Source organism: Schistocerca nitens, chromosome 6, assembly GCF_023898315.1.
Source record: "Schistocerca nitens isolate TAMUIC-IGC-003100 chromosome 6, iqSchNite1.1, whole genome shotgun sequence".
Classification (NCBI taxonomy): Eukaryota; Metazoa; Arthropoda; class Insecta; order Orthoptera; family Acrididae; genus Schistocerca; species Schistocerca nitens.
Genome location: NC_064619.1, coordinates 421,216,334 through 421,238,740, shown reverse-complemented (window position 1 = coordinate 421,238,740; position 22,407 = coordinate 421,216,334). Strand labels below are relative to the sequence as shown.

The following is a 22,407-nucleotide window of genomic DNA, read 5'->3' as shown; positions in this document are numbered from 1 at the left end:
TGATGGGAGCCATATCATGGGAAATCTAATGGTAACCAACCCATAAAAATAGCATTTTAGAGAAATTTTTGAAGTAAAAGCCTATTACAGAACATTTAAGGTTTATTGTTTAATCTTATAAAACTTTATGATGAAATTTTTGTTTTAATGAATTGAAGAGATTAAAAAGACAAAAGCTCTAAAACCATTTAGGTATTTAAAAAAATGGTTCAAATGGCTCTGAGCACTATGGGACTTAACTCCTGAGGTCATCAGTCCCCTAGAACTTAGAACTACTTAAACCTAAGGACATCACACACATCCTTGCCCCATGCAGGATTCAAACCTGCGACCGTAGTGATTGCACGGTTCCAGACTGTAGTGCCTAGAACTGCTTGGCCACTCTGGCCGGCGGTATTTAAAACAATTAATTAAAATTGCTATGAACAATTATATGTAAAAAAGAAGAGATAAGTGTCCAAGAAAGAAACGAGTATTTCAGTTTTAAAACACGATATCTAAACTAATACGATAACTAAACTAAAAGACAACAAAAGGAATGTATCAGCCAAACAAATTGTAACTACAACTGGTTCAAACACATTACTTCCCCAAATAAACTGCCTTGAAATGAAAGTTTCAAATATTCTTACTGGCTAACAGGTTTAATTTGATTTGATTTATTGATTCATCCATGGTATAATATCTGTTGCATGGATGTCCTCAGTGATTGAACAATGGCTCTTGTTAAATAATATCCAATTGCTTACATTCTTTACAGTTCTTATAATTAGCTCTACAGCATTTGTATGAGTAGTTATGTCATACAGTGTCACATATTACATGTTCATGGATATTAAGTTTCATAATACCTGTGCAAGGATATTATTTGGCTTTTGAGGACTTCAGATTAATGAAGCATCTTGTGATTAAAAAAAAAATGCTACACCAGAAAATAATTATGTAGAGCAATGAAATTTCAGAGATACATTTGTCTGGGTAACATATTTAGGTTATTAGCATGGGTTTAATTTGTAAGATCATATGATAATGTAAGTGTGAGGTAAGCCATTGCAAATCTGTATAACTGCCAGAATGTTGAATGTAAGAATGTAAATTTGCATGCATTGTGTTGTACAGGTACTGTATGTCAGTTTGTGGGATGGATCTCCATGCCTGTTCTTCTTGGTCAGTCAATACAGGGGCAGTTAATGCTGGTTGTGGATGATGCTGGAACTGTTGTCCGATGATGCCCCATTTGTCCTCAACTGGAAACAGACCTGGTGTTTGAGGTCAGATTTGGTGTTTGTACAGGCCAAGGCAACATGTTGCCACTCTGCAGTGCATGTTTGGTTACAACAGTGATATGTGGGAGAGCGCTATCCTATTGGCAAACAACCCCTGGAATTCTGTTCTTGAATGGCAGCACAACAGGCCCCAAATCACCTGATTGATGTACAAATTTGCAGTCAGGGTGTGTGAGATAACCACAATAGTGCTCCTCCTGCTGTCATACGAAATCACACCCAGACCTAACAGGTATAGGTCCAGTGTGTCTAGCATGCACACCCATTGGTTGCACACCTGTTGGTTGCAGACCCTCAACTGGCACCAAGGCAGAACCAGCTTTCATCAGAAAACACCCTGCTCGCCAGTGAGCTCTCGCTTGACACCAATAAAGTCGCAAATGGTGATGTTTTGGGGTCAGTGATATGCACACTGGCTCGGCTCGGTTGGCTCAGAGCTGTCCTTGAAGTAACTGATTTGTAACAGTTCGTTGTGTCACTGCGGTGCCAACTGCAGCTCAAATTGCTTCTGCAGGTCCAGTATGATGTGCCAGAGCCATCGTGATGACTCCTGCCAGCAACCATATATACTTGCTACAATCCTGCCAAATATTTCCGCAGTATTGCAGAAGATACATCCAGCTCCTTGTGGTCTTATCTACACGACATCATTCAAACTCGGAGATATTAGTAATGGCGTCTTTGTTGCCTTGAAGCCATTCTTGACTAACATCAACTCACCACGTCCAGTCTCAAAGGTAACTAACGCTCATGACCGTTACAGTGTGTATTTAAAGCAAACCTGATTTGGATCCTCATAGTGGTGCTTCTAGCGAAATATGAATAGATACCATCTTTCAATTGTAGAAACACTATTACCAACTTTCGTTTATGGCACACAACACCTTGGTGTTGCTATTATTTTTCCGTCAGTGTGACTTCATATTTTAGTTGATTTGAAATATTACTTTCAACACTGTGTGGAGACAAAACATTGTGCCTGTCTTCTGACATGGAGGTCCGAGGCCTGGTTTTTTAATTTCAGTTTTGAAAGTGACCTTTATCCACTGCTTTTTGTGATCATGAGTGACAAGTGCATAATTAGCGTGACCTCCACATTAAGAAATCAATGGCGGTTTGTATGAATTGAACTCATTTCCAACATTCCATTTACAGTTCTTTTAAAAAGCCTTGACAGTTTTGTCAACTGAAGTGCTACGAATCTGAGTGGGTGCCACAGAAACTCGATGCGACACAGGGCAAGATTGGAGAGGAGAATGCTTTATCAGCACTCCATTGAAAAATTCTATCTACACTACAGCTTCCCTGAAATTTTTTTTAAATTTTTGTGGAGCACGTCCCTCGGCTGCAGCACTGATGGCCAGTGTGTAAATGTAATCCAATTCTCTGTAGAAGTGTATCTACGGCTGTATTTGCGGAGAAAGGTGACCTGGGTCAACGATTTTTCGCCCCTCTCCCCGCCCCCACTTTTTGTGTGCAAAACATTAAGTTTCCCTATTTTTTAAGAAAGGAAAGTGGTCAGTAATGGAATTACTTAGTAGAAAATCTGGATATTTAGCGTCCCAACTGAGTCTCTTTTAGGTCACTGGCACAACGAGTGAAAAATCAGGACATTCCTGACTAACCGGACACATGGCAACTCACGGAACCATATGAGAACCGCTTGTGAACGCCCTCATCGTTGGGAAATCTTCCGTTGTTCTCTCACCTTACCGAGAAGTTGGAAAACGCGTGGTGCAAGATCTGAACCTCCCGACCAGCATCACACGTCCGTGCAGCCCAGATCAAATTGTTGGCGCCATTTCACTATGACCGCACACATACTGCCAGAATTTCACGGTGGATCTACAGGGTGTTTCAAAAATGACCGGTATATTTGAAACGGCAATAAAAACTAAACGAGCAGCCATAGAAATACACCGTTTGTTGCAATATGCTTGGGACAACAGTACATTTTCAGGCAGACAAACTTTCGAAATTACAGTAGTTACAATTTTCAACAACAGATGGCGCTGCAAGTGATGTGAAAGATATAGAAGACAACGCAGTCTGTGGGTGCGCCATTCTGTATGTCGTCTTTCTGCTGTAAGCGTGTGCTGTTCACAACGTGCAAGTGTGCTGTAGACAACATGGTTTATTCCTTAGAACAGAGGATTTTTCTGGTGTTGGAATTCCACCGCCTAGAACACAGTGTTGTTGCAACAAGACGAAGTTTTCAACGGAGGTTTAATGTAACCAAAGGACCGAAAAGCGATACAGTAAAGGATCTGTTTGAAAAATTTCAACGGACTGGGAACGTGACGGATGAACATGCTGGAAAGGTAGGGCGACCGCGTACGGCAACCACAGAGGGCAACGCGCAGCTAGTGCAGCAGGTGATCCAACAGCGGCCTCGGGTTTCCGTTCGCCGTGTTGCAGCTGCGGTCCAAATGACGCCAACGTCCACGTATCATCTCATGCGCCAGAGTTTACACCTCTATCCATACAAAATTCAAACGCGGCAACCCCTCAGCGCCGCTACCATTGCTGCACGAGAGACATTCGCTAACGATATAGTGCACAGGATTGATGACGGCGATATGCATGAGGGCAGCATTTGGTTTACTGACGAAGCTTATTTTTACCTGGACGGCTTCGTCAATAAACAGAACTGGTGCATATGGGGAACCGAAAAGCCCCATGTTGCAGTCCCATCGTCCCTGCATCCTCAAAAAGTACTGGTCTGGGCCGCCATGTCTTCCAAAGGAATCATTGGCCCATTTTTCAGATCCGAAACGATTACTGCATCACGCTATCTGGACATTCTTCGTGAATTTGTGGCGGTACAAACTGCCTTAGACGACACTGCGAACACCTCGTGGTTTATGCAAGATGGTGCCCGGCCACATCGCACGGCCGACGTCTTTAATTTCCTGAATGAATATTTCGATGATCGTGTGATTGCTTTGGGCTATCCAAAACATACAGGAGGCGGCGTGGATTGGCCTCCCTATTCGCCAGACATGAACCCCTGTGACTTCTTTCTGTGGGGACACTTGAAAGACCAGGTGTACCGCCAGAATCCAGAAACAATTGAACAGCTGAAGCAGAACATCTCATCTGCATGTGAAGCCATTCCGCCAGACACGTTGTCAAAGGTTTCGGGTAATTTCATTCAGAGACTACGCCATATTATTGCTACGCATGGTGGATATGTGGAAAATATTATACTATAGAGTTTTCCAGACCGCAGCGCCATCTGTTGTTGAAAATTGTAACTACTGTAATTTCGAAAGTTTGTCTGCCTGAAAATGTACTGTTGTCCCAAGCATATTGCAACAAACGGTGTATTTCTATGGCTGCTCGTTTAGTTTTTATTGCCGTTTCAAATATACCGGTCATTTTTGAAACACCCTGTGTGTGCAATTAAGACGTTTTGCCTACAAGAATTGCTCTGACCCGCGTTCTCCAACTTTGGAGCACTTTTCCAGTTGACGCGCTATTTCAGATGTACGGTATTGTGTATGTTTTATCCATAGCACAATACAACAGCTGCAGGAAGCCCGAGACATGTACTTCTACCGCCTACTAACAACGCACTGCTCTTGTTGCACGTTGATAGTGTAACTTAGTTTTTGAGGTCCATCAGCCCCGGATCTACGATATTTCAGAACCGGGGGAAAAATTTGACAGTGACGCGCGTACCCCGTCCCTTGAGCGTTTGAGGTAAGACGTACAAAAATTAACAAAAGAAAATTCAAAAAATGTTCGTTTTGCTCTGCATATCTTTCTAAAGAGCTTGATATTTATAGAACATATATGTTCGATGAAATGTAAGACATGTTATTTTGTCCTAAGTATACCAAAGTGCATTCTTCTATCAGACCTCTCTGTATATACATATGTGGAATTCAAACGTGTATATTTTGTAATGGAAGCCATCAATTCAGGATAGTGGTGTCTCTCCTGCTCCTAGTCGGCCGGTCTGACATTCCACCCCACTTTAAAAAATTCATAATTAATACTGGGTGGATTATTTGTGATCCGGAAATAAGAACTCTTCAGAAAATTCGTTAGGTCCCAGCATTTTTCTCTCTCTAATGTTGCTACAGCTTTACACGGCGTGCTTGCCTTTCTACGAAAGAATCTATTGCCTCATCAAAGTTTGTCAAACGTTTTGCTTCATAAACAATCAAAATATCGTTGTCTAATACCGAAAAAGCTGTTAACACGAATAGAACCCAAGACTGGAGTGGTTTCTCGATTTGATTACGACTATTTTGTCACTGTCTGCTAGATAAAACGAAATAAGCCTTTTTATTATTGCAGCAATTGAAACACACGCCAAATAAGCGATACTGTTTTGGAAAAAAGGTCATTTTTGTCTATCTTATTTATATAAACAACACGAAAGAATACAAATGCCTATTAAGCCTACTAAAAGCAAAAAGTTTAATGTTAGGAAATAGTTTCACATTTCATTCATATGCTCCAGTTTCTCAAGCATAAGATCGAAAAACAGTAGAAGTGCAAAATTTTTATATAAATTTGGAATCGTCATATTCTTCCATATAATTTGTGTGCTGTACCAGTTTCTTCCCCTTCCTCGTTCTAACAAACAATTACTAATTCCTGCTATTTTCAAAACTTATTGTCCGGTTAACTTCATTAGCACTTCCAGTATCACCAATTTAGCTATCCCGAATTTATTCTCTGGTTAGGCGTTATTACGTATGCGTACAATGCGTTTTCCGCGCTATTCCGAGAATAGATCCACAGCAGCTGCTACAACTGGCTGTTAGGAGTGTAGGGATGTGGCAAAAATTTTATATTCTTGTTTGCACCGTAAAGGTTAGCTTGTTCGTGAAATGAGATACATACAAACATCCTGTCAGTAACGAAAACATTTGCCCTCTACGATACCATTTCAACGAGTGGTAAACTTTTGGCGCGTTTTCCAAAAGCTATAAATTGGAGCTGCACACAAGTGGGCAAATAACGAAGCATTTGTGACATCCAGAAAATAAAAAAAATGTTTAGTTCTACATAATAAAAGACAATATTTACTGGAAAAAACGATTCTGTTACGTACATGAAGCTTCCTTCACTTCTCTACATAATCACCTCCTACATTTAAACATTTGTCATATATGGCGACGAACTTAAGAAAACCCATGTTAGACTCTCCTACCACCTGTTCATTAACGAGCGTGTCCACTAGCAAGTAAACTCCCGCAAGTCGCTTGCAGAAGTTACTTCTGCAAGTTATTTGGTGTGGAGACACCCTCAACAAATTTACTTGCAGAAGTAGCTTCGGGAAGCCAGTTAAAACAGTTTCTCGCATCTTGCAGCAAGTACTTGCCAGTTACTGGAAGATTTTCTCAAACTTGCAGAAATTTTATTCTTTCTATACCGGTACGACAATGTCAGTGTGGAAAAGAAGAATGTCACAAAGACAGATGCACCCCAACAAACGTACCGTGGGAACGCATAAACATATATACTTGACCACCGTCAGCCAAGGAAGTGCGAAAAAATTAACCGATTACTTCGTTTCACCAGAAGGTTAAGTATCGTAGAATGGCAGTAGAGACGGGAATATTAGCTGATTTTTAATTTTGGCGTAAACTTAGATGCATTACGTTTGTAATAAATACTGTCTGCAAAAGTCGAATAATAATTAAAAGGTGGTGTCTTGGTGACACAGTTTGCAGCATTTTCGTATCCGGGATCGAACAGTTTATTGTACAACAGACAAGAGATTTTTTAAAATTACGTAAGACATTCCCATAAAGAAATATTTAATCTGAGCGAAGTCCTCTGATTTTAATTCATTCAGTAGGGTTTCTTGGTAAATATGTACACCTCTGTGTCCATTTCATCATCCAAAAATTTATTTTTCTTTCTTAAGTTTTCGATTTTCGTCAAGATTTTTCTTCAGTAATAATAATAATGCAAAGCAAGTTTTTGTTGTAATGCAAGCACCTTAGCAAGTGCTTGCCGAAGTTACTTGCTAGTGGACATGCGCCTTTAAGGAAGTGACTCCATTATCTCTGCATCACTTCCAATACGTTTACCGCCCAGAAACTCCACTTGTTTCTCCCAATAAATATTATGTTTTTCATTTTGTACAACCGAAATGTCTTTACTTTCTAAACTTTCCTCGTACAAGGCTATCATCGTCTGTGACTTTTCTTGTTCGTTTTGGTCATATTTTGTAGTGGTTTTCATTTAGAACTGTTGATGCAACTCACCAATACATTCATTTTAGACTGCATACACTATTTGTTAACATCGAGTATTGATTTAAGTGTCAGGAAGTCGTTTCTGAAAGTATTTGTATGCAGTGTAGCCATGTATGGAAGTGAAACATGGGCGATAAATAGTTTGGACAAGAAGAGAATAGAAGCTTTCGAAATGTGGTGCTACAGAAGAATGCTGAAGATTAGATGGGTAAATCACATAACTAATGAGGAGGTATTGAATAGAATTGGGGAGAAGAGGAGTTTGTGGCACAACTTGACTGGAATAAGGGATCGGTTGGTAGGACATGTTCAGAGGCATCAAGGGATCACCAATTTAGTACTGGAGGACAGCGTGGAGGGTAAAAATCGTAGAGGGAGACCAAGAGATGAATACACTAAGCAGATACAGGATGTAGACTGCATTAGGTACTGGGAGATGAAGAAGCTTCCACAGGATAGAGTAGCATGGAGAGCTGCATCAAACCAGTCTCTGGGCTGAAGACCACAGCAACAACAACACTATTCCTTCGTTAGTCGCCAACCTCCCCCACCCCAAAACACACACATTTCTCTCCATTACCAAACTGTCTATTCCCTGAAACCTCAGGAAGCGTTCTGTCAATCTATGCCTTCTTTTAGCCATTTGTGCCATAAATTTCTTTTCTCGCCAATTTGATTTAGTACCTCTTCATTAGTTATCCGCTCTAACCTTCTGCTCTTCAGTGTTCTTCTGTAGTACAGAACATCGAAATTTTGTACTTTTCTTGTCTTTACTTTAATCGCCCAGATTTCGCATCCATATAAGGCTTACAATCCAGACAAATACTTTCGAAAAGACTACCCAGTACTTAATTTTATTTGGTAACTTTTTCATGCTACTGCGCCAGCACTTTTTATCCTCTTTGTTTTCTGACATCGTCGGTTACGTATTTTGTTGCCCAAATAGCGATGCTCGTTTATTATTTTTACTATCTCATTTCATTATCTAACTCCTTCAACATCTGACTACACTTAATCAATCTTATCTTACTTGTAATTTCGCTCATGTTATAGCTTCTTCTAGATCTAGGCCTACCATTTACGAGTACATGGACACTCTGCAAACGACACTGAAGTGCCTGGCAGAGGGTTCATTGAACCATCTTCATAATAATTCTCTATTATTCCAATCTCGAACAGGACGCGGAAAAGACGAACACCTATATCATCCCGTGCGAGCTCTTATTTCCCTTACTTTATTATGATGATCGTTTCTCCCTATGCAGGTCGGCGTCAACAAAATATTTTCACATTCAGAGGAGAAAGTTGTTGATTGAAATTTCGTGAGAAGATTCCGCAGCGATGAAAAATGCCTTTGTTTTAATGATGTCCACCCCAATTCCTATATCATGTCGGTGACACTCTCATCTCTATTTCCAGATAATAGAAAACGTGCTTCTCTTATTTGAACTTTCCCGATGTACTTCGTTAATCCTATCTGGTAAGGATCTCCCACAGTGCAGCAGTACTCCAAAAGAGGACCTACAAGCGTAGGTAGCGTAGGCAGTCCCTTCAGTAGATCTGTTGCATCTTCTAAGTGTTCTCGCAATACGACGCACTCTTTGGTTCGCCTTCCCACAACATTTTCAATTTGTTCTTCGCAATTTAAGTTGTCCCTAATTGTAGCTCCTAGGTATTTAGTTGAATTTACGGTCCTTAGATTTGACTGCTTTATCGTGTAATCGAAGTTTAACGGATTCCTTTTTGAACTCACGTGGATGACCTCACACTTTTCATTATTTTGGGTCAATTGCCAATTTTCGCACCATGCATATATCTTTTCTAAATCGTTTATCAGTTTTTTTTTGATGTTATGATGACTTTACTAGACGAAAAACGACAGCATCATCTGCAAATATCCTATGACCGCTGCTCATATTGTCTTTTAAAGCGTTTATATAGATAAGGAACAGGGCCTAGAACACTACGTTGGGGAACACCAGAAATCTCTTCTGTTTTACTCTGACTTTCCGCCAACTACCACAAATGTGACATTTCTGACAGGAAATCACAAATCCAGTCACATAACTGAGACGATATTCCATAAGCACGCAACTTGACTACAAGCCACTTGTGAGTTACAGTGTCAAAAGCCTTCTGGAAATCTAGAAATACAGAATCAATTTGAAATCCCTCGTCAACAGCACTCAGCACTTCGTGTGAATGAAGAGCTAGTTGCGTTTCACAAGAAAGAAGCTTTCTAAATCCATGGTGATTGTTGTCAATGGTACTTCATAATGTTCGAATGAGATACTTGTTCCAAACTCCTGCTGCAAATCAGCGTTAATGGTATGAGCATGTAATTTAGTGGATTACTCCTACTGCCCTTCTTGAATATTGGTGTCACCTGTGCAACTTTCCAGTCTGTGGGTATAGATCTCTCATCGAGCGAGCGATTGTATCTGATTGCTAAATATGGATCCATTGCATCCACATACTCTGAAAGGAACCTAATTGGTATACGGTCTGGATCGGAAGACTTGCTTTTATTATGTTTTAAGTTGCTTCACTACTCCGAGGGTATCTACCTCTAAGTTACCCATGGTGGCAGCTGCTCTTGCTTCGAATTCAGGAATATTTGCTTCGTCTTCTTTGGTGAAGGTATTTCGGATGGCTATGTTTAGTAACTCTGTTTAAGCATCTTTGTTCAAATGGCTCTGAGCACTATGGTACTTAACATCTGGGGTCATCAGTTCCCTAGAACTTAGAACTACTTAAACCTAACTAACCTAAGGACATCACACACATCCATGCTCGAGGCAGGATTCGAACCTGAGACCGTAGCGGTCGCGCGGTTCCAGACTGAAGAACCTAGAACCGCTCGGCCACTGCGGCCGGCAGCAGCTTTGTCGTCGGTAGTGTTTCCATCGCTATCACGCAGACAAGTTATCAATTGTGTCTTGCCACTAGCGTACTTTACATACGACCAGAATATCTTTGGATTTTCTGCCAGGTTTCGAGACAAAGTTTCGTTGTGGAAACTATTATAAGCATCTCGCATTGAAGTCCGCTCTAAATTACGAGTTTCTGTAAAAGATCGCCAATCTTGAAGATTTAGCGGTCGTTTAAATTTGGCAAGCTTTCTCGTTTTCTCTGTAACAGTGTTCAGACCCGTTTTGTACAGCAACGGGGATCAGCTTCGTCGTATGTTAATTTATGTGGTATAAATCTCTCAATTGTTGTCGATACTATTTCTTTGAATTCTATTACATTTTTAATTTGGAAGGAGTGGAGATTGCCTCTCAGGAAAGTGTCAAGCGAATTTTTATATGCTTTTTCGAATAGGTATATTTTTCGTTTATTTTCGGAGGGTTTGGGGGTTACAATACTCAGTCTCGCTACGACAAACCCGTGTTCACTAATCCCTGTATCCATTTAGATACTCGCTATTAGCTCAGGATTATTTGTCGCTAAGAGGTCAAGCGTGTTTTCGGAACCATTTACTATTCGAGTGGGCTCATGAACTAACTGCACGAAATAATTTTCAGAGAACGCGGTTAGCACAATTTCGGACGATGTTTTATTCGTACCTCCAGATTTAAACGTGTATTTTCGCCAACATGTCGAGTGTAAATTGAAGTTACCACAAACTATAATTTCATGAGTCGGGTACGTGTTTGACATTAAACTCAAGCTTTCTTTGAACCTTGCCAAGAATGACCTCTACCCATACTAACTCACAGGAACTATCTACTTCGATTTCGCTACAAGATAAACTATTTTTAACAGCAACAAACACGCCACCGACAAATGTGTTTACCCTACCCTTCCTGAACACCGTTGGGTCCTTCGAAAAAATTTCAGCTGAACTTACCTCCGGCATTATTCAGCTTCCAGTGCCTATAGCGATTTGAGGATCAGTGCTTTCTATTAACGCTTGGAGGTCTCGTATCTTCCCAACATAGCTACGACAATTTACAACTGTTGTACCGATAGTTCTTGGATTTAAGTTCTTCACAGTTCACTATCCATTACACTAATCAAATTTCAAAGTTCCTCGCACCATTCCACATATAATCTTTTTTAGGGTTCCGTACCTCAATCGGTTTCTTGGCGGAGGGTACAATTTAAGTTTCTAAGTCAATGCAGTCAAAAGATACTGCCATTTATGTGGCATATTTCAGTGATTGCAAACCTACTCATCAAAACCTACAGGATACTTCCCGCTGACAAGAAGCACAGTTTCACATTACAAGTAAGGGAAAAATCCGAAAGTTATTAATTTGTAATTATATGACGCAAAAAAGTATTTTTTTTGCCATTTGTTGTCCGTCGATCTGCCTGTACGATTGTTAACGCCCCTTTATTCTCGCGAACAGATATACATATCAACTTGAAATTTATATCAGGTACTAAGGGCTGTGGTCCGTTGGCGGTGTAAATAATTTAAGGTTCTACGTCAATGAACTCAAAAGATGTGGCTCGCCAAGAGCCCTTTTTCTCGGGAACAGACAGAGGTATAAAGTTGAAATTTACGTCAAATACTAAGGTCTACGGTTCCTTGGCGGTGTAAATTATTTTAGTTTCTAAGTCAATACAATCAAAAGACACGGCTATATATGTCACATATTCTGACACCAACTCACTTATCAAAGCTTATCAAAGCCTACAGTTGAACTTTCTGTATACACGTCGGGCCTGGTAATCTGGGGGTAAATCGCGCATCTGGAAACCGAGAGAGATCGCGGGATTTTTCAGCCTTCGTTTTAACCTAGCCTTCAGCTCTCAACGATACTAGTGGTCGTCAGGAATAACACGTGGCTCCGATTACACTTTAAACTGTAGGTCCTCTTTCCCCGGTTGGATAACTGGGATAGGTTAGCGACACAAGTCGCCGAAGTGGCATCCAATAGAAAGAGTTGCAACCAGGCCATTGAGCCACACGAAACTGTTATTATCATCATCATCTACATATATAATTAAGTTTGTACAGGACGGTCAGAGCGCTAGTCCTGTTCGTTTGTTACCGCGCGTTCATTTTCCGCCGTGACGACTTACCCGTGAGTGAAACCAGAAGCCACAGGGCGGTGGACATCCGGACGAACCCCATGACCTGCAACAGACAAGAAATGAGTGCCAACTGGAGGCGCCTGCTATTGTCTTGACTATATAAACCACTTCAGTCTGTCCGTAATCTACAGCGCCTGAGTTGACCTTGTTATCGGTTGAGGCACGCAGGAAAACCTTCGAGTGCCCTTCAAGGTGCAGTAAGTAAGTACTTGGTATAGACTTCACGTGTTTGTTTCCGAGATAAAGAAGTCGCAGAATTCTCCGTATTATAGAAACCTTGCAAACCTAGAAATCTCTCAAATTATCCAATCGGCAGCTGCACTGTCAAGGTCAGGCTGCTGTATCAGAAGCAACAGATTGTTGTATAAGATTATGAAAGTTTTATCGTTTACATGAGTGCGATCGAACAAATAAGGTAAACAATTTTGCAGCACTTTGGAGATGACGTAATTTACTGATCGCCTGTCCCACAGATAATGGTTTTCTGTACGCAGCAAGGCGTTCTCATATTCTAGCGGTAAAGATTACAAAATAATTATTCCATTATCCGTCTATATTTACTTTGTTTCCCTGTTTTCTTCACCTCAGTCAGCTCTCTGTGGTAGATTTGTGGCTGGTATTGCTTCGTACGCCTCCTCCTGTCATCAATTGCAATCAAATGACACGATAAAGCAATGGTTTCAACGTAGTTATCTGTGAAATCTGTGTTTCATTTGTTATGTTGCATTTCCTGGATTTAGATTTACGGTGGTTTTTAAGTTTTTTTACATGTTTATTTTCTGTAACTGCGTAGGCTTCCGCGGCCTGAGTCAGTCGACATAAAAGTTTTCTGGGTATGGTACCGCGTCATAATGTATAAAACTACTGCTGCTGGAGTAAAACCATCGTTTCGGCCACGGTTGCAGCGGCCTTCTTCTGGGTCTCAAGAAGGCCGCTACAACCGCGGCCGAAACGTTGGTTTTACTCCAGCAGCAGTAGTTTTATACATTATGACGCGGTACCATACCCAGAAAACTTTTATGTCGAATGTTTGTTTTTATTTTACTTTTTATCGGATCCGACAACCAGACAGAACTCCAAAATAAAATGTCTGACATCATTGTAACGATTTAAAATCAACATACTCAGCTATCGCGTACAGGAATGAAACATGCACAAAGTAACTGTTTTGCGATTGAATAATAAGTACCCCATGGTGCAAGTAAACCACAAATTGACTTTTTAAACATTAAAAATTATATATGTAGTAAGGACAACCATGTCTCCAGATGTATTGAGAGTTACGAGAACTGGCAAATAAAAATAATTCACAGTGAATGATAGTAATTGGTGACTTATGTGTAAAAGTGGAGACGTAGCTACACCATAAACACATTTTTGAAGTCAGACATAGAATGGTAAAAAGGTCCTTCTGAACGTGTATGTCTTAAACCTGGTCAAGACCTCTAGCGACCACAGGCTGGTAAGATGCAAAATAAAACAGGAAACTCAGTTAAAAAGAACTTAATTCATTAAGCACAAAACTAATTTCACACATTCAAAGAATTTGGGTATAAAAAGAGGAGGAAAGCAACTAAAATTAATAAACAAGGTAAAGCTCTAGAGGAAACAAGGCAGATCATTCGAAGGGTACACAAGTTCGCAGCGGACTAGGTGGGGAAGGAATTTGGCCCCGTTCATTTCAAAGGAATCATCCAAGAAATTGCTTGAAACCATTTACACAGACCACGGAAAAACTAAATCTAGGTGTGAGGCAAAGAAATGTGAATCCTAACCGCTACAAACAGCGGCTACTCTCAGTTGCGACAACAACAGCAACATCAATCAAGTTGTAGATCGTGAAGTACACTTAAATTAGTCCCTCCGGGCATGTGTATTGTATAAGGGCTTAGCCCATCCACATGTTGCTAAGAGTGTTCAAGAATCTGTAATATGACCGATACCAATCCTTCCCTGATCTAGCAGTTAACCTGACATTTCGCTCGCCAAACATTTCTGCCTACTCGCTCATAACTGTCCAGTACAGTGCTCGATCCTCTAAGATGCTGCATAGAGATCATACAATTTGCCATATTTCGCATGTTTTATGAAGCAGATAAGTGGGTGATGGAAGGTTTACAAACTATTTCATTCTCGTTTGGGAGGCGTATACTTGATTTCTACAGTCGAGCCGCCGATTGTCACAAACATCATACTGACAATGCTAGGTGCTGCATGTATGTACTGCTGTTCTAAGTTCATGAAAGTGATGAAAGATATTACGTGTAGCGATGAAATACCATTTGGTGCTCTGATGCAAACTTCAGTGCAGATTCGACATAGATGACTTACAGGACGTTCATATTAGTTATGGCTGACGAGAGGCAAAGTGAAGCGTCAGTGTTTCTAATATTCTGACGGGCGCGAGCAGATTTGAACGCCCTTGCTAGATTTGACGACCTGACGCGATCTGGGATTCGTTAATGGATCCTGCAAATAGGATATGATGTCGGGACATGAGCCTTCTCTGTTTTTCTTGTCTACACGTAATGTTTGGCTATCTGGAAAGTTGTACAGTAGCAAGCTTCACTGCGTTACTGACACCGGAGTTCAATCACACAGGATGAATGTGTATATTACAGACTGTGGCCGTTTATCATTAGATGACGTTAAGAGACTCGTGTTATCTTGTGTTGCTTGCTCGATACCACTCTGCGTTAATTCAAGAACACTCAGCGGTGACAGTTGCTTCTAAGATTCGGTTTGATCGATGTATATTTTGCTGGGCCACTCTTATTTAAACTGAGGATCAGTCACATTTGACGTGGGGGACGATTTGTAGTGATATTTAAACTGTGGGAGAGTGTTATGTACTGTTGTTGTTTTAAGGGAGTTGAGGCATCAGGTCATTTCTTTAATTTGTTTCTTGCTTTGACTTATTTAACAGATTTTGAAAGGGTTACACAACTTTCTAAGTAATGGGAAATTGTATTGTTTACATTATTGCACATTTGGCGGGTCATAATACGGTATCAGGTCGTTATAATATTCCTAAGGGGTGCTGTTTGTATCGTTTTAAATGACTGTAAATTTTGGGGGTCATTGTACACTGAAGCACCAAAGAAACTGGTATAAGCGTGCGTATTCATATACAGAGATATGTAAACAGGCAGAATACGGCGCTGTGGTCGACAACGCCTATATAAGACGACAGGTGTCTGGCACAGTTGGCAAATCTACAATGGCGGGTTATCAAGATTTAAATGAGTTTGAACGTGGTATTACAGTCGGCGCACGAGCGATGGGACAAAGGATCTCCGAGGTAGCGATGAAGTGGGGAGTTTCCCGTACGACCATTTCATGAGTGTACCGTAAATATCAGGAATCCGATAAAACATCAAATCTCCGACATCTCTGCGGCCGGAAAAAAGATCCTGCAAGAACGAGAGCAACGAAGACTGAAAAGAATCATTCAACATGACTGAAGTGCAACCCTTCCGAAATTGCTGTAGATTTCTATGCAGGGCCATCAACAAGTGTCAGCGTGCGAACCATTCAACGAAACATCATCGATATGGGCTTTAGGAGCAGAAGGCTCACTCGTGTACCCTTGATGACTGCACGACACAAAGCTTTACCCCTCGCCTGGGCGCGTCAACCCAGACATTGGACTGTTGATACTGGAAACATGTTGCCTGGTCGGACGAGTCTCGTTTTAAATTGCATCGAGCAGATGGATGTCTATGGGTATGGAGGCTACCTAATGAATCCATGGACCCTGCATGTGAGCAGGGGACCGTTCAAGCTGGTGGAGGCTCTGTAACGGTGTGGGGCGTGGGCAGTTGGAGTGATATGGGACCCCTGATACTTCTAGTTACGACCCTGACAGGTGACAAGTAGGTAAACATCCTGTCTGATCACCTGCATCCATTCAAGTCCATTGCGCATTCCGACGGACTTGGGCAATTCCAGCAGGATCCCACACGCCCAGAATTGCTACAGAGTGGCTCCAGGAACACTCTTCTGAGTTTAAACACTTCCGCTGGCCACCAAACTCCCCAGACATGAATATTAGTGAGCATATCAGGGATGTGTTGAATGTGCTGTTCAGAAGAGATTTTCACCCCCTCGTACTCTTGCGGATTTATGGACAGCGCTGCACAATTTATGGTGTCAGTTCCCTCCAGCACTACTTCAGACATTAGTCGAGTCCATGCCACGTCGTGTTGCGGTACTTCTGCGTGCTCGTGGGGGCCCTACACGATTTCAGGCAGGTGTACCAGTTTCTTTGGCTCTTCAGTGCGTACGCTCAATGTAAAATTGTAATTCTGTGACTCACCTCTTGACTGGGTATTCAATTTAAAGCTTAGGTTTTTGTTTTGTTTAATAAATATTGGTTGTTTGTGGGACGTTGTTACGCACACCTCTCGAACTCAGCGCCACCACTTCCTCTACCGTCACAAATGTCACTTTTATTGCAGTTACGCTCGCGCTAAGTGTGTGTAAAGCTGCAATCGGGATCGCCAGTTGCGGTGATCTCCAGGCAGAGGCTACAGGATGCCTACAGTTCCTCGCAGGCAACGTTTGCTTTCAGCAAGAGACTGGACCACTCCACTGCTCCTGGACTGTGTCATATCGTCCTGAAGAACATTCTACGTACATGGGGGTGTTCGTGTGGCTGACCAGGTCACCTGACCTTAAAACTAATGGGTACAGCCGGGAAGGCATCGGCGGAGACGTGAGCGCACCTGGACCCTGCTCCTACTAATCTACACGGTCTGTGGTCGCCGAGTGAGCTGTGATCGGCCAGGACGGCTGCCCATCGTTTTAGGAATCCTGTGCAGCCCAAGCCACGAAATATAGCGCTGTCATCAGAGCGGAAGGAAGTGCAGCATATTACAAGTGTTTGTATTTTAATTGAATTATGGGCTGTGGAAGAAATGGGAGAAAGGAAATCGAAGCGTTTGAGATGTGGTGCTATAAAAGGATGACGAAAATAAGGTGGACTGATTAGATAAGAAATGAGGATCTTCGCAGAAAAGGATCATGAGGGGAACACTGACAATAAGAAGGGACGATGTTAGGAAATGTGTTAAGAAATCAGGGAATAACTTCCATGATACTTAAGGGAGCAGTAGAGTGTAAAACTATAGGGGAAGACAGAGTTTGGAATATATCCAACAAATAATTCAGGGCGTTGGCTGCAAATGCTACTCTGAGATGAAGACGTTGGCACAAGAGAGGCCTTCATGACGGACTACATAAAACCAGTCAGAACATTGTTGACTCAAAAGTAGAAGCACAGAGTAAACAGATAATACATGACCAGTTATATAAAAACAACAGCTCACCGTTAAGCCTGACTCAAGACATAAATATTAAACCACACACACACATACACACACACACACAAACTGCTCACACATACACCCCTCACTCACTCACTAACTCACTCGACTAAATTCGCTGACCAAAGATCTCATATACATCTGTTCAACATTTGGCAACGCTGCACATACAGCATATGATAACATGTTGGAAAAGTGTTATTATTTTAGTCGGCTGACCAGACTGTCAGTACCATCGTGTTTTCGCTAGAGAAACAGAGAGGTTAATTAGCAATGTTCATATGTCTTACAAGTGCAGCGCTACAACACGTCACACGTATACACGCCAGTGGGCCACATAGCACAACAATAAATCTTTGACGGTCACTGTTTTTGACAATACTCCTGGCACATTTTGATAATATTCTTTCACAGTCTATGTACACTATCTGATCAAAAATATCCAGACATCAATTAGTGGATGTTACTATGGGGTGTGTCAACCCATTGCGTTTATGACGGGTTAAATTCTGCTGGAGACACGAGGAATGGCAGACCTTTCTTCCTCAAGAGCTGAAACCAGAGATGGATGGACGCTTAGGTCTGAAGCGAGATCGGCGTTCTAACGTATCCCAAAGGCGTTGCATTTGAACCCAATAGTCAGCACACTAGGCAAACCTGTCTATTGCAGGAATGCAACTGTCCACAAACCATTTTCTCAAAGATGCTGCTTTCCGTCAGGCTGCATCGTCATTCTAATAAAAAAAAAAGCATCACCTCCGAACTGTTGCTCTACTGTAACCAGTAGACAAAATGCTGTAAAATGTGTTCATATCCTTCCACATTTTGCATTTTCTTACGCGCAACAAGGGATCCCACACTAACCACGAAAAACATCCACATACCTTAACATCCCGTACTCTGCACTTCACTGTTTGCACTGCAGTCATCCATTATACAGTGACGTCGCTGTTTACACCATGTCTCTTAACACTGACTGCAGAAATGTGTGGCTTATGAGCAGCTGCTCGACCAATGTAGCCCATTCTTTTTAACTCCCTATGCCCAGTCATTGTGCTGCCTGGACTGCCGGTAGCACTTTGGAACTCACGAGTGATTCTGAACCGAGTAAGGCGCAGGATCGATCATTTGTTGCTCTGTCTTTGCCTAATTTGCGCGAGCGTGTTTACCTTCCGCGTCCACAAGGGGCGAGCCCGCGCTTCGCCAGCTTAAACGAGTCGGTCACGTTCACGTTCACGGAGTCAGTTGTGTGCTGGAGTTAGAACGTGTGCACCAGTGATGGGCTACAGGCGCTACACGGCCACGTGAGTCCATTTTGTGACCCAGTGGGCTTCCTGGCAGTCCCTGCACTCCAGGCCTGACGGTTAACTTTGAGAAGCGCCCTAACAAGAACATCAGCGTAAACGGATCAATTCTGGGCACACATCGAGCGGTATGAAACCGATACTCCAGTTCGATCACAGAGGAAAAGATTATTTGGTGAGAGCTTTATGCTAACACTATTTGTGCGGATCTCACCAGAAAATTCGTACTGAACATTCACTTATCGCTGCTTGTCATAGTTATTATTTCAGGTACGTTTTTACAGGGGCGATTCTAGAAGTCGGTCAAGGGGGGGGGGGGCATGAAATATCGCTTAACAAAAGGAGAGTTGGAGGTCCTCTACCGACAAACTAGTAAAATTTGGTGTTGCTTAACGTTCAGGGTAAAAAGAAAAACTTATTTTAATATGGAAAATTTTATAAATTACATAAAAAATAATTACCATAAAAAAGATCAACTTACAACAAATAAGTTTTCATTCATTTTATCGATGCAGAAGATGACATGAATGTAAAAACTTGAACTTGACATGAATCTAAAAAAATACTGTAAGAAAATTCTCTGCAGATTTCCATCTTCTGGCCATTTTATCATGCTCATTCATCTCTGTTTCTTTTTACTGAATTTGTCAATGATATTTTCAATGTCCATATCTCTTTCTTTATGGATGTTTGCAAGAGCATATTTAGCTTTCTTGATTATTGTAAGTGGTACATTAATATACATCCAATGTATATTAATAAATATTAAGACGCCCATTTTAAGTTAAAAGATATGCATTGGTTTAGATAGTAAGCTCGCTCTTATTCTTTTGTTAAAATGTGTTTCAAATACAGTGCAACATATATTGCTACATCATTATAAAAAATGACTGAATCTGTTGAAATAATATATTCGCTGATTTCTGAAGTCATTTTATCCAGTGTAATATGGTATTCCATTGGGGGGGGGGGGGGGGGAGCGGGCTATAGCCCTCATGGACCCCTCCCCCCCTTGCCACCGCCCCTGCGTGTTTATCATTTTAATTTATTGTGAGTGATGATTTTATCTGTCACTGCTTCGAATGATAACGGTCGTAATGCATTCTTAAAGTACGAGAGGCGTTCAATAAGTAATGCAAAACCTTTTTTCCTCGGCCAATTTCGGTTGAAAAAATGCTGAATTTGTTGTGGGACATCACGGAATATTCCTGCTTCAGCCCCTACACTTTCATGAAGTTCTTATACGTGACGACGTTATACGTAGCCTTCAAAATGGTCTTTGTAACGGAGGTGCGTTCCAAGCAGAGAGCTGTCATTGAGTTTCTTTTGGTGGAAAACCGGTACATCGCAGATAGTCATAACGGCTTACAAAATGTCTACGGATACGTGGCAGTAAACAAAACCATGGTGAGTCGGCGGGCGAGGAGTCTGACATCATCGCAACAAGGTCGCGCAAGCCTGTCCGATCTCACGCCGGACGGTCGCACACAGCTGTGAATGCTGCAATGTTGGGACGTACGGACACACTCATTCGAGGTGATCGACGGATCACAATCAAACACTTCGCTGCACAGCTGGAAGTCTCTGATGGTAGTGGTTCAAATGGTTCAAATGGCTCCGAGCACTATGGGACTTAACATCTGAGGTCATCAGTCCCCTAGAACTTAGAACTACTTAAACCTAACTAACCTAAGGACATCACACACATCCATGCCCGAAGCAGGATTCGAACCTGCGACCGTAGCGGTTGTGCGGTTCCAGACTGAAGCGCCTAGAACCGCTCGGCCACAACGGCCCGCTCTGATGGTAGTGCTCACACTCTCTATGGGGCGGCGGGTGGAAAATATAGTATTATAATTTTTCTTTGTATTGCAGTTCTCAACACAGGCTCTCTAACTTCAATGTTGGCAACCAGAAAGTGATTAGCAAAAACGTGATGCCTGTAATTAGAGGTCACTGTGCCCACTCTGATGGAGAATAAAAGTTGTTGATTATTGAAGTCCATTACTCTGAGGATTTAGGATGATGTCTGGGATTCATAGAAAATGCAGTTTACTATAACAATTTTCGCTATATTCTGAAAACAATAAAGCGTAAAATTGCAGACAAATGATTATCCATATCAGCTATTGTACTATCAGAGCTGTTCAGAATCTGTTGTGCAGATCTTATTATCCCTAGATAATGAAACTGTTCAATAATCGTTATCGATGTAAATGTTCAAAGTGAATGCTCGCCAAAATTTGATGTTAATACTCATCAAATGCCACGCTAGTAATGGTAGAAAGTCTGTCCTGTGGCGACACGTGAAAATACGACATATGCAAACTGAGACTAAATCACTGAAGTCGTTCCACAATTAACACTTTACCCCAATGCGAACTCATTGTTAAGTACATATCGGGTTACGTAATATCGCATCCAAGGCTGTTCCTGGCAACTGCACAAACGCGACGCGGCTTCCGACACTGAGTGCGCGCTGATGAGAACTGGGGCCTTACTCTAGTTTTTTTTCTTTATTGTTATTTTAACACCTGAACAATCAGGTAGGCTGGCAGCGGTATGCTACGCCGCTCTTCAGCCATAGAGTTGACAATAACAGTACAATAACAGAGAATTAAAATGAACATAGTGACGGGCAAAAAATAGTGGTTACAGATACACAAAAAACACGGAGCCGTTCACACCCGACGATATCGACACTGAACACACGTTGACACGGCGCACAGAACACTGGTGAATCCGACGGCACAAGTGAACGTAGAAGCGTGACGGCGGACACGAAAAAACACAAAACGACGTTACACACAAGAGACACAGATGGCGATGGCGATGATCTCCGGCGCGCGAATGTTCACTGAGCGTGTGCGAGTCCGGGGACCTGCCAAGAGAGGAGGAGGGGGGGGCTGCGAGAGGGAGAGGGGAGAGCAGAGATGCCACGGGCAGGGGAGATAGGGGGAGGGAAGAAGGGGGAGGGGAAGCCCGGGGGAAGAGGGGTGGAGGGAGGGGACGGGGGAAAAGGAAAGAGAAGGGAAGGTAAGAGAAGGATGGGAGGGTGCCTAAAGGAAAGGACACCGGAAGAGGGGGGTGGGGCAGGGTCAAAGTTGCTAGGAGGGGCAGGTGGAGGAGAGGAGGACATCATCAGGGAGGGGGAGCTGACGGAAGCCACCTTGGGAGAGGGTAAGGAGGGTGGAGAGATGGAGACCGGGTGGGACAT

At 42.1% G+C, this 22,407-nt stretch overlaps 1 protein-coding gene across 1 annotated transcript in view; it reads right to left on the bottom strand.

The window, feature by feature from the left end:
* The window catches only part of LOC126263113 (lysosomal acid glucosylceramidase-like), a 135,035-nt gene that overhangs the window by 56,064 nt on the left and 56,564 nt on the right, over window positions 1-22,407 (bottom strand). The window contains exon 2 of the mRNA XM_049960121.1: window positions 12,548-12,602. Within this exon, the coding sequence (XP_049816078.1) occupies window positions 12,548-12,599 (52 nt within the window). The 5' untranslated portion in view covers window positions 12,600-12,602. The remainder of the gene's footprint in view (window positions 1-12,547; window positions 12,603-22,407) is intronic.